Source organism: Salmo trutta, chromosome 20 (genome assembly GCF_901001165.1).
Source record: "Salmo trutta chromosome 20, fSalTru1.1, whole genome shotgun sequence".
NCBI classification, from domain to species: Eukaryota; Metazoa; Chordata; class Actinopteri; order Salmoniformes; family Salmonidae; genus Salmo; species Salmo trutta.
The window spans coordinates 46,604,183-46,615,760 of NC_042976.1; the positions used below are offsets into that span (position 1 = coordinate 46,604,183).

Sequence of the window (11,578 nt, forward strand, 5' to 3'; positions counted from 1 at the left end):
ATGTATATGTATTCTTGAGCAGGGGGACCTTGCGGGCGCTGCAGGATTTCAGTCCTTCACAGCGTAGTGTGTTACCAATTGTTTTCTTGTTGACTATGGTCCCAGCTGCCTTGAGATCATTGACAAGATCCTCCCGTGTAGTTCTGGGCCGATTCCTCACCGTTCTCATGATCATTGCAACTCCACGAGGTGAGATCTTGCATGGGGCCCCAGGCCGAGGGATATTGACAGTTCATTTGTGTTTCTTCCATTTGCGAATAATCGCACCAAATGTTGTCACCTTCTCACCAAGCTGCTTGGCGATGGTCTTGTAGCCCATTCCAGCCTTGTGTAGGTCTACAATCTTGTCCCTGATATCCTTGGAGAGCTCTTTGGTCTTGGCCATGGTGGAGAGTTTGGAATCTGATTGATTGATTGATTGCTTCTGTGGACAGGTGTCTTTTTTACAGGTAACAAGCTGCGGTTAGGAGCACTCCCTTTAAGAGTGGGCTCCTAATCTCAGCTCGTTACCTATATAAAAAGACACCTGGGAGCCAGAAATCTGTCTGATTGAGAGGGGGTCAGATACTTATTTCCCACATTAAAATGCAAATCAATTTATAACATTTCTGACATGCGTTTTTCTGGATATTTTTGTTGTTATTCTGTCTCTCACTGTTCAAATAAACCTACCATTAAAATTAGACTGATCCTTTGTCAGTGGGCAAACGTACAAAATCAGCAGGGGATCAAATACTTCCCCCCCCCCACTGTATATGTACATATCTACCTCAATTACCTCGTACACCTGCACAGCAACTCGGTACTGGTATCCCGTGTATATAGCAGAGTTAGTCATTGTGTATTACTACTTGTTTTAGAAAGGGTTATTACTTATTTCTCTATTTTATTTCACTCTGCATTGTTGGGACTGGCTCGTAAGTAAGCATTTCACTGTTAGCCTACACGTGTATACGAATAACATTTTATTTTATTTTCACTGTTAACCCTTTGACACATACGATCACATATTTGTGATCATTGTTGAGTGGTCCCTGCAGCGTACGATCACAATTATGCAAATGGAACAGTAGCAACAGAACATATGATGCAACAAAGACGTCTAAAGAGTATTGTTGTCTGAAAAGCATCTAAAATGTTTTGTACTGATGGGAAATAAAAGTCTTCACAACTTTGTCCTCAAGTTCACCCTTTATTGTATCAGATAAATGCGAACTTCATAATCCAAACATCACACGGAACATATCCACAGCTAAATTCATTCCATAAACCAGTCTAAATAACAGGTTGCGCTGACAAAAAAAGAAAAAGTTTGCGACCTAACAGCTAGACTTGTTTACAAATGTACCGCATCTCTGGTGAGCACAAGGGGAAAATATTTTGTTTAGAAAAGAGATGCGTCAGCTAAGCTAACAGCACATACATTCTTTATGATGGCAGCCACGTTTGTTTATGTTGGACTTGGTGTCACGTCCTGGCCAGTATAAGGGTTAATTAGTATTGTAGTTTGGTCAGGACGTGACAGAGGGTATTTGTTTTATGTGGTTCAGGGTGGTGTGTTTGGTTAAAGGGTGTTTGATTTAGTATTTCTGGGGTTTTGGTTTATAGTCTATGTTTATGTATTTCTATGTGTAGTCTGGTGAGTGTGTTTCTATGTTGTATTGATTGGTGTTGGGACTCTCAGTTGAAGGCAGGTGTTGTCTATCTGCCTTTGATTGAGAGTCCCATATATTAGGGTGTGTTTGTGGTTGTGATTTGTGGGTGATTGTTCCGTGTTGAGCTTTAGGCTTTGCCAGACTGTTTGTTGTTAGTTCTCGTGGTTTTTTTGTTATTTTTGTATTCAATTTTTGAAAATAAATAATCATTTAAGATGAGCATACACATACCTGCTGCGTATTGGTCCTCCTTCACCGACGACAACCGTGACACTTGGCGAAAACTCCCTAATCCCAGAATTCACTTTAAGACACAAATAAAAAGTCAAAGATGGCTGTGCCCATTGCCTGAACAATGTGAACTTAGTTTAGCCACTTTTCAGCATAATACAAATCTTCAATGTACTAGTTGCAGTGTATTCAAGAACCAGAGCACGACTTGACAAGTCATTTAACGTTGACAAATCACAAAGCAAATAAAACTTAACCTCGGACCATCAGACCAAATACAAGCCTACTGCCTAACCGTAGCGCAAAAGCTAAAACAGGGATGAAACCATTTTAGGGGGATTCATTTCATATGTGGGGGGTGTTCAAGTCCATGGGGGAAGGTATTGTGGAGGGATATGATGCAGGAAATATTACCAAGATAAATCCTCTATCAATAAATGGGGGGCAAACACAGTAGAAGTTTATATGCTAAATAAAATAAAGGAGGATCTAAGCTGGTAACTCTGAGGTGCCAAAGTTAGACTGATGCCGCGTTCAGAACTGGGAAATCTGACTTCTGTAGGTTCACGACAACTGGGAAATCTGAAAAAAACTAGGTCTGACTGAAAAGTTGTATTGAACTGTCATCCAACCCAAGCCTCTATCTAGAGCTCCGACTTTCCGACCTGAAGATCACTGACGTCATGATTTGACCTAGTATTTTACTGAGTTCCTAGTTGTTTTGAATGCACCATATGTCAGTCAAGTGAACTATCCCTTGTAATAACATCTTTGGTCTGACCAATGCTTACGTGACAACCAGAATGCATTGTATAATGTCAACAAACATGGCGCCACACATAGCTTAGTATTAGCTCATCATAATCAGTACAACTTTCAAAAAAGTATCACACACACACGTGTCCATTACAATCTATGCAAGAACTGGAATGCATGATCTGTCACCAGTAATTGAAAACACGTGAATTAAACAGAAAATACATTATGATCCATACATAGTGTGCTACTGTAGAAACAACACGAAATACAGAAAATAAGCCTCTTACTTTGATAGAACCACACGTCCAAAGTCCAGTTTGTAAGGAAAACAATGAAGGCAATGTGGGCGCCATCCAGAAAATGTGCCGGTGGGAAAAGTTTGTGCAAGGCCTGTTTTGACTGGAGATGCGCATTGCCTTCATGCTTGATCTTTGGAAACACTGGGGAGGTACTTGGGCTATCGTTGAAGAAAGAAGTTTGTCCAGCTCAGTAAAGCATCAAATAAATGGCCCGCAACAGTGAAATGGGCTATTTGTTATGTGAATTGATGAGGCGGAACACACCTTAATACAAACTGTTAGAAAATTATTTGAAATTGACTAGTTGAAACATAGATAATTAGCAGGCAGCGTACCTTGGTTTGAAGGCAGTGCGGGTTAACTGTCCTATTGTATAACAATCACATTTTGGAACAGTGAGTGCATTGACATCACGCACATATATATAAAAAAATAACGCTGGGGCGACCGTTAGAGTAATTTGGAACTCGCACGTGAAAAGGTTAAACATGATTTCCCTTCTACTCACTACTTAGTTTTTGTGAATGTTTTTGTTCAAAGCTATAAAAACCACAAATTAAAGAATACAAAGGATCATGTGTATTAGTTGAGATTACAACTCTGACTTGGCCATAATGGCTCTGATGAATGTTTTAATATTATAATTTCACATTCGTCACAGTCATTATGGTTATGACTTTGAATACTGATTTAATGCTGCACTGCAATCATTTCGCCTTTCATCAAAACCATTGACTAACCGTGGGCTAATTCAAACTCTACTGATCCCAGGTCTGTGAACCCAGTAGACGATAGAAGTTGGCCATCTAGCAGCAGGTGGATGCTCATTTGGATGCATTCATTTATTATTCAAGACAGAGCGTATATCCACCTATTTATGTATAATGTTTGTACACGTTACAGATAGAAGGCACCTTGCGGAAAGATCAACACATTTGTCAGCAACAACAAACCACCAAAACAACTATTTTTCAGCTAGGAAGACGTATTGTATGTTCCTCACAGAGTAGAAGGGTTTAAGTCAAGTAAATTCATATCACATTTGGCTTACCGCCTTCTGTCACTAATACCTCCTTCTGGCACATGTCCTGAACATTGACAGTGCAGTTGACGATGAACTCAGGTGTGGAGCAGTCATTTTGAGTGACCTCTTCACACTGATAACACTGGATCTGCAGAGCCAGCCCTACAACATACAGGAGGAACACAGGTTGTCATTCCAAATCTGTCCTTTATTGACTTACCTGCATGAATTGCAAAGTACAATACAAAAGTATAAAGTGAGACACTGGTATGTATACCCATTGTTACATTCCCCAGCAAGAAAACCAAAAAAATGTCACTCAAACAGATGAATGAACTAAAAGTCAGTGGACCAACAATCAAAACAGATGGGGGTTTAGAAAGGGATCTGAAAGACACTTATGACGGGGGTCCACTGAAAGTTGACGAGCAACAAAAACTGGACCCTAAAAAAAAAGATTAAAAAAATAATAGAAAAATACAAAATAAAAGAAAAAGAGACCCACCATGAGCAGCCACTAAATTTGCCCAAGATGAGGTAAACAAAAGAAAAGCCCAGGCCAAACTTAAAGACAGGAAGCAAACCAAAAAGGTAGAGCAAAACTAAGTCAGGGAAATATGATAACAGATTGTCTAGGAATCTAAATAGGGAGCGCCAACTAAAAGTGTTAACCCATCGAATCTATCAAGATACCTGGAGTACTGGGCCAGCACAGGTGAAACACCTTCCTACTAACGAGACAAGCCAGCACCGGTGTAATACATACTGACTAGAGAGGTGATACTAATCGGTGTGCAGTACGTGCCTGTTACACCATGGACAATGAAATATACTGTACAGAGGACATATGGCATGGTAATACTACCAAACAGTTCACAAATATATGTGCTGATATGTCCAAACTCTACTACACTCATAGAAAAAAGGGTTCCAAAAAAAGGTTATTCGGCTGTACCCATAAGATAACCCTTTTTGGTTCCAGGTAGAACTATTTTGGGTTACATGTAGAACCCTCTGGGGAAAGGGTTCTACATAAATCAACATTTGTGACATGCGCTGAATACAACAGGTGTAGACATTACAGTGGAATGCTTACTTACAAGCCCTTAACCAACAATGCTTTAAGTTAAGAAGCATTTTTTAAGTGCTAAGTAAAAAAAAAAAATAGATAAAAAAAGAAAAAAGTAACAAATAATTAAACAGTATCAGTAAAATAACAAGCAAGGCTATATACAGGGGGTATCGGTACAGAGTCAATGTGCTGGGGCACCAGTTAGTTGAGGTAATATGTACATGTAGGTAGAGTTAAAGTGACTATACGCAGATTATAAACAGAGTAGCAGCAGCGTAAAAGAGGGGTCTGGGTAGCACTTTGATCAGTGGTTCAGCAGTCTTATGGCTTTGGGGGGTAGAAGCTATTAAGAAGCATTTTGGACCTAGACTTGGCGCTCCGGTACAGCTTGCCATACGGTAGTAGAGAGATCAGTCTATGACTAGGGTGGCTGGAGTCTGACAATTTTTATGGCCATCCTCTGACAATGCCTGATATAGAGGTCCTGGATGGCAGGAAGCTTGGCCCCAGTGATGTACTGGGCCATTCGAACTACCCTCTGTAGTGCCTTGCGGTCGGAGGCCGAGCAGTTGCCATACCACTCAGGATGCTCTCGATGGTGCAGCTGTAGAACCTTTTGAAGATCTGAGGACCCATTCCAAATCTTTTCAGTCTCCTGAGGGGGAATAGGCTTTGTCTTGCCATCTCTTCTCGACTGTCTTAGTGTGTTTGGACCATGATAGTTTGCTGGTGATGTGGACACCAAGGAACTTGAAGCTCTCAACCGGTTCCACTACAGCCCTGTCGATGAGAATGGGGGCATGCTCGGTCCTCCTTTTCCTGTAGTCCACAATCATCTCCTTTGTCTTGATCACGTTGAGGGGGAGGTTGTTGTCCTGGCACCACACAACCACGTCTCTGACCTCCTCCCTATAGGCTATCTCATCATTGTCGGTAATCAGGCCTACAACAGTTGTGTCATCGGCAAACTTGACGATGGTGTTGGAGTTGTGACTGGCCATGCAGTCATGAGTGAACAGGGGGGAGACAGGAGGAGACTGAGCACACACCCCTGAGGGGCCCCCGTGTTGAGGATCAGCGTGACGGATGTGTTCCCTACACTCACCACCTGGGGGCGGCCCGTCAGGAAGTCCAGTATCCAGTTTCAGAGCGAGGTGTTTAGTCCCAGAGTCCTTAGCTTAGTGATGAGCTTTGAGGGCACTATGGTATTGAGTACACGTCCTGGTAATCCGTCTGGCCCTGTGGACTTGTGAAAGTTGACCTGTTTAAACGTCTTACTTATATTGGCTACGGACAGCGTGATCACACAGTCATCCAGAACAGCTGGTGCTGTCATACATGTTTCAGTGATACTTGCCTCAAAGCGAGCATAGAAGTAATTTAGCTTGTCTGGTAGGTTCGTGTCACTGGGCAGCTTGTGGCTGTGCTTCCCTTTGTAGTCTGTAATAGTTTGCCCTGCCACATCCGACGAGAGCCAGAGTCGGTGTAGTACGATTCAATCTTAGTCCTGTATGCCTGTTTGATGGTTCGTCGGAGGGCATAGCGGGATTTCTTATAGGCTTCTGGGTTAGAGTCCCGCTCCTTGAAAGTGGCAGCTCTACCTTTAAACTCAGTGCGGATGTTGCCTGTAATCCATGGCTTCTGGTTGGGGTATGTACGTACGGTCACTATGGGGATGACGTCATCGATGCACTTATTAATGAAGCCAGTGACAGATGTGGTGTACTCCTCAATGCCATCAGAATAGTCCTGGAACATATTCCAGTCTGTGCTAGCAAAACAGTCCTGTAGCTTAGCATCTGCTTCATCTGACCACTTTTTTATTTACCCAGTCACTGGTGCATCCTGCTTTAGTTTTTGCTTGAAAGCAGCAATCACGAGGATAGAATTGTGGTCAGATTTGCCAAATGGAGGGCGTGTGAGAGCTTTGTACACGTTTCTGTGTAGAGTAAAGCCAGTCTAGATTTTTTTTCCCTCTAGTTGCACATTTAACAAGCTGATAGAAATTAGGTAAAACTGATTTGTTTCCCTGCATTAAAGTCCCCAACCACTAGGAGTGCCACCTCTGGATGAGCGTTTTCCTGTTTGCTTATGGCCGTATACAGCTCATTGAGTGCGCTCTCAGTGCCAGCATTGGTCTGCGGTGGTATATCGACAGCTACGAAAAATACAGATAAACTCTTGGTAAATAGTGTGGTCTACAGCTTATCATGAGATACTCTACCTCAGGCGAACAAACCCTCGAGACTTCCTTAGATTTCATGCAACAGCAAACAAATAAACATAGACCGCCACCCCTAGTCTTACCAGCCGCTGTTCTATCCTGATGAAAATGCTTAAAACCCACCAGCTGTATGTTAATCACATCGTCGTTCAGCCACGACTCGGTGAAACATAAGATATTACAATTTTTAATGTCCCGTTGGTAGGATATCCGTGCTCATAGTTCGTCTATTTTATTATCGATTGATTGTACATTGACTAATAAGACCGATGGTAAAGGTAGATTACCCTCTCGGCGACGGACTAGGCACCCGGACCGTCGTCCACGATATCTTCATCTTTTCCTCCTGCAAATGACGAGGATGAGGGCCTTGTCGGGTGTCTGGTGTAAATCCTTCCCATCCGACTCGTTGAAGAAGAATTCCTCCAGTACAGGGTGAGTAACCGTTGCCCTGATATCAAGAAGCTCTTTTTGGTCATAAGACACGGTGGCAGAAACATTATGTTCAAAATAAGTTACAAATAACGCAAAAAAAAAAAAAAACACAATAGCACAATTGGTTACAGGATTGTAAAACGGCAGCCATCTCCTTTGGCACCATTAAATACCAGAACCCATTAAGTTCTAATTGGAACCAAGAAGGGTTCTAATTGGAACCAAAAAGGGTTCTAATTGGAACCAAAAAGGGTTCTAATTGGAACCAAAAAGGGTTCTAATTGGAACCAAAAAGGGTTCTTCAAAGGGGTCTTCTATGGGGACTAGAAGAACCCTTTTAGGTGAATGCATGTAGGCATACCTTTTCATAATATGATTCATAGCTGATTAAGAAATTAAGGGACAATCTTATTGATGAACAGTGGTGGAAAAAGTACCCAACTGTCATACTTGAGTAAAAGTAAAGATACCTTAATAGAAAATGACTCAAGTAAAAGTCACGTAGTAAAATTCTACTTGAGTAAAAGTATTTGGTTTAAAATATACTTATGTATCAAAAGTATTAATCATTTCAAATTAATTACATTAAGCAAACCAGATTGCACCTTTTTTTTATGGAAAGCAACAGGCACACTCCAACATTTAGACATCATTCACAAACGAAGCATGTGTTTAGGCAATACGGATGACCAGGGATGTTCAGTTGATAAGTGCGTATTTTCCTGTCCAGCCAAGCATTCAAAATGTAACAAGTACTTTTGGGTGTCATGGAAAATGTAAAAAGTACAATATTTTCTTAAGTAATGTAGTGAAGTAAAAGTAGTCAAATATATAAAGTAAAGTACAGATACCCCAAAAACAACTTATTTTTGGGGTATCTGTACATTTATTTAAGTACTTTACACCACTGTTGATGAATAGATAATGGTGATAATATGAAAGTGGCTTATTAGAGTTGACAAGATTCCTGAATTACTTAACTGTAGCTGCAATTACTGTGGTTAAGTCATATAATCATAAAGTATGCGTTGTAATTCACTGAAACCATATACCTTGGCACCAGCAGACACGGAAAGAAACATTTACCTGATGCACTGTGCATGTTGAAGAATGTGCTCCCCTGACAGATCATCAGATATTACAACATGGTAGATGCAAATACAATTTTCTTCACGAGTGTAAGAAAGCCCTGTCAGACCTTATTCAACTTGAAAATGGACCTGAATAAAATCTAAATGCAGACTATTCACTTTTTACCAACTACGACACAGAAAGCCACTAAAGCCATCATCAGTTGAGTAGTGACTCAAAGAAAGAGAACAAGTTTGACTGCACAATCAGTACTGCTTTGTTCCCTGGGTGCCGAAGACATGGATGTCGATTATGGCAGCCCCCCGCAACTCTCTGATTAAGAGGGGTTGGGTTAAATGCGCAAGACACATTTCAGTTGAATGCATTCAGTTGTACAACTGACTAGGTATCCCCCTTTCCGTCATCCAGTGTGCAACAGTAGCCAATACCCAATCCAAATGTCACATATTCTGGAGTTCTGCTTGGGTACATCTTAAACTGTTAGTAAATGGCAGACAGTAGGCAAAATGTCATGTCACTGTACATGGGGATTTCTCCACTAAATCAGTCAAACCAGCTTCCAGGGATAAATCAAACAACATTCTTGCCAGGCAGACAGAAATATTTCATATGTAGCACAGCGCAGTTCTATTAGCATTAAACTCCTGTATTTGTGAGCAAAACACATTCATATGTTGAACTACCCATAATCTATTCTCAAACAAAACAAATACACCATAATATACACATCAATACACACCACGTTCAATCTACGGGTAGTTTACCCTTATTTATGAAACATTTTCTAACAATTCGTTTCCATCTGAAATCAAGCCCGTCTGGTTCTCTTCACATCCACAAGCTGGTGTGAAAAAAATATTTGGCGTTCACACAACAACCGTTCCAAACCGTGCGTAAAGACGCAGTAGGAAATGTTACAAAATAGTACCGAAAAGTTTGCTACTTTAACGGGTTCAACGGATGACCCCCAAATGTTTTTTCCATGAACAAATAAACAAGTATCATTACCTGCCCTGTATGGTAGCCTACTGGCCATCAATTACCCACCCTGAGCTTCTCTTCCTCTCCAAATATTGTTAGATCGTTAAACAAACAATTAGTACATTGATGTTATTACAAATAATTTAGGTAGGTTAGCTATTGTGTTCCAAAACTGCAAGAGGCGCTTGGCATTTCAATTAACACATCCCGTGGGTAACATACCTGACTTGAGCATAAACCAGAACAAACTTGTGTAAGTGAGCAACCGCATTCTCTCGCAGGTGTCACTTGGTAAGAAAACATTAGACCTGGCAAAGTTGAGAGGAGCTCAGAGTTGGAGTTCATACATGGATCCGATGAACGTCCACGGTAGCCTCCTATACACGTCCAGCGCTAGAAACCTCTGATTTTAAGAGGACACGCTCTTTTCAATCCATTTCATGCGGTGCCACACGTCACGATGGGCGTGGGTTTCAAAGTGCAAGGACTGTCCGGTGCGCGTCCACGTTCAACCGAGAACCCTCTGACTGGGCGGTCGTTCCTAAATTCTTCACCGACATCATTATGGTGGTTTTGCTTTATGGTTTACTGTTGCACTTTTAATATTAGTACACAATTCAGGTTTATTTGAACTAACGATAGCTACCAAGTGGCTGGACTCGTTTTCCCAAAAGTGAACGATGTGTAACATCATGTTTTGCATGCGAGCCAACCAACAACGTCAATGCTGCTATCAAGCCAATCTACTAAATTTACCTGAATGAAATACATGAAACTGATCATGACTGTATTTAATCTAATTTTACTGCAATTGGTTAGTCAACATGCAGTAATATACTGAACAAAAATAAACGCTACATGCAACAATTTCAAAGATTTTACTGAGTTACAGTTTGTATAAGGAAATCAGTTCAATGAAAGAAAGAAATTAGGCCCTAATCTATGGATTTCACATGACTGGCTATACAGATATGCATCTGTTGGTCACATATACCTTTAAAAAGGGTAAGGGCATGGATCAGAAAACCAGTCAGTATCTGGTGTGACCACCATTTCCCTCGTGCAGTGCAACACATCTCCTTTGCGTAGAGTTGATCTGGCTTTTGATTGTGGCCGGTGGAATGTTGTCCCACTCCTCTTCCACGGCTGTGCAAAGTTGATGGATATTGGCGGGAACTGGAACACGCTGTCATACATGTAGTCCAGAGCATCCTAAACATGCTCAATGGGTGACATGTCTGGTGAGTATACAGATCATTGCGAAATGGAACCGTGGATTATCATGCTGAAACATGAGATGATGGCGGCAGATGAATGGCACGACAATGGGCACCCAAAAAATACATTTGCCCACACTACAGATGGCTACGTCGTTCTGCTAATACAGGCCCAGTGCACTACTTTTGTGGAAATAGATTTTTTCTAATATACAGTATATATATATTTTTCAGATTCATATTTTCAGGAGGTGCTGCAGCACCCTCAGCACCCTTATTACCCATGGTGGCTATGCACATGTAACCGATGTGAAATGGCTAGCTAGTTTGCGTGGTGCGTGCTAATAGCGTTTCAATCGGTGACGTCACTCGCTCTGAGACCTTGAAGTAGTTGTTCCCTTTGCTCTGCAAGGGCCTCCCACGAGAGAGATCAGGCAGGCGGGCTCAGAGTCAGGACAGGCAAGGGTCAAAACCAGGAGTGCAAGAAAAAAGAGAAACTCTGGAAAAGCAGGAGCTGAGACAAACCGCTGGTTGACTTGACAAACAGACAACACGGGTTATGTACCCAGGGGATAATGGGGAAGATGGG

The 11,578-nt window shown here is 41.5% G+C and overlaps 1 protein-coding gene across 1 annotated transcript in view; it reads right to left on the bottom strand.

Moving 5' to 3' along the window:
* The window catches only part of LOC115156182 (ly6/PLAUR domain-containing protein 1-like), a 48,770-nt gene extending 38,533 nt beyond the window's left edge, over positions 1-10,237 (bottom strand). Inside the window, exons 1-2 of the mRNA XM_029703538.1 lie at positions 9,995-10,237; positions 3,996-4,130 (exon numbers count right to left, since the gene is read on the bottom strand). Of these exons, the coding sequence (XP_029559398.1) occupies positions 3,996-4,130; positions 9,995-10,043 (184 nt within the window). The 5' untranslated portion in view covers positions 10,044-10,237. The remainder of the gene's footprint in view (positions 1-3,995; positions 4,131-9,994) is intronic.
* Positions 10,238-11,578: the final 1,341 nt, after the last annotated feature.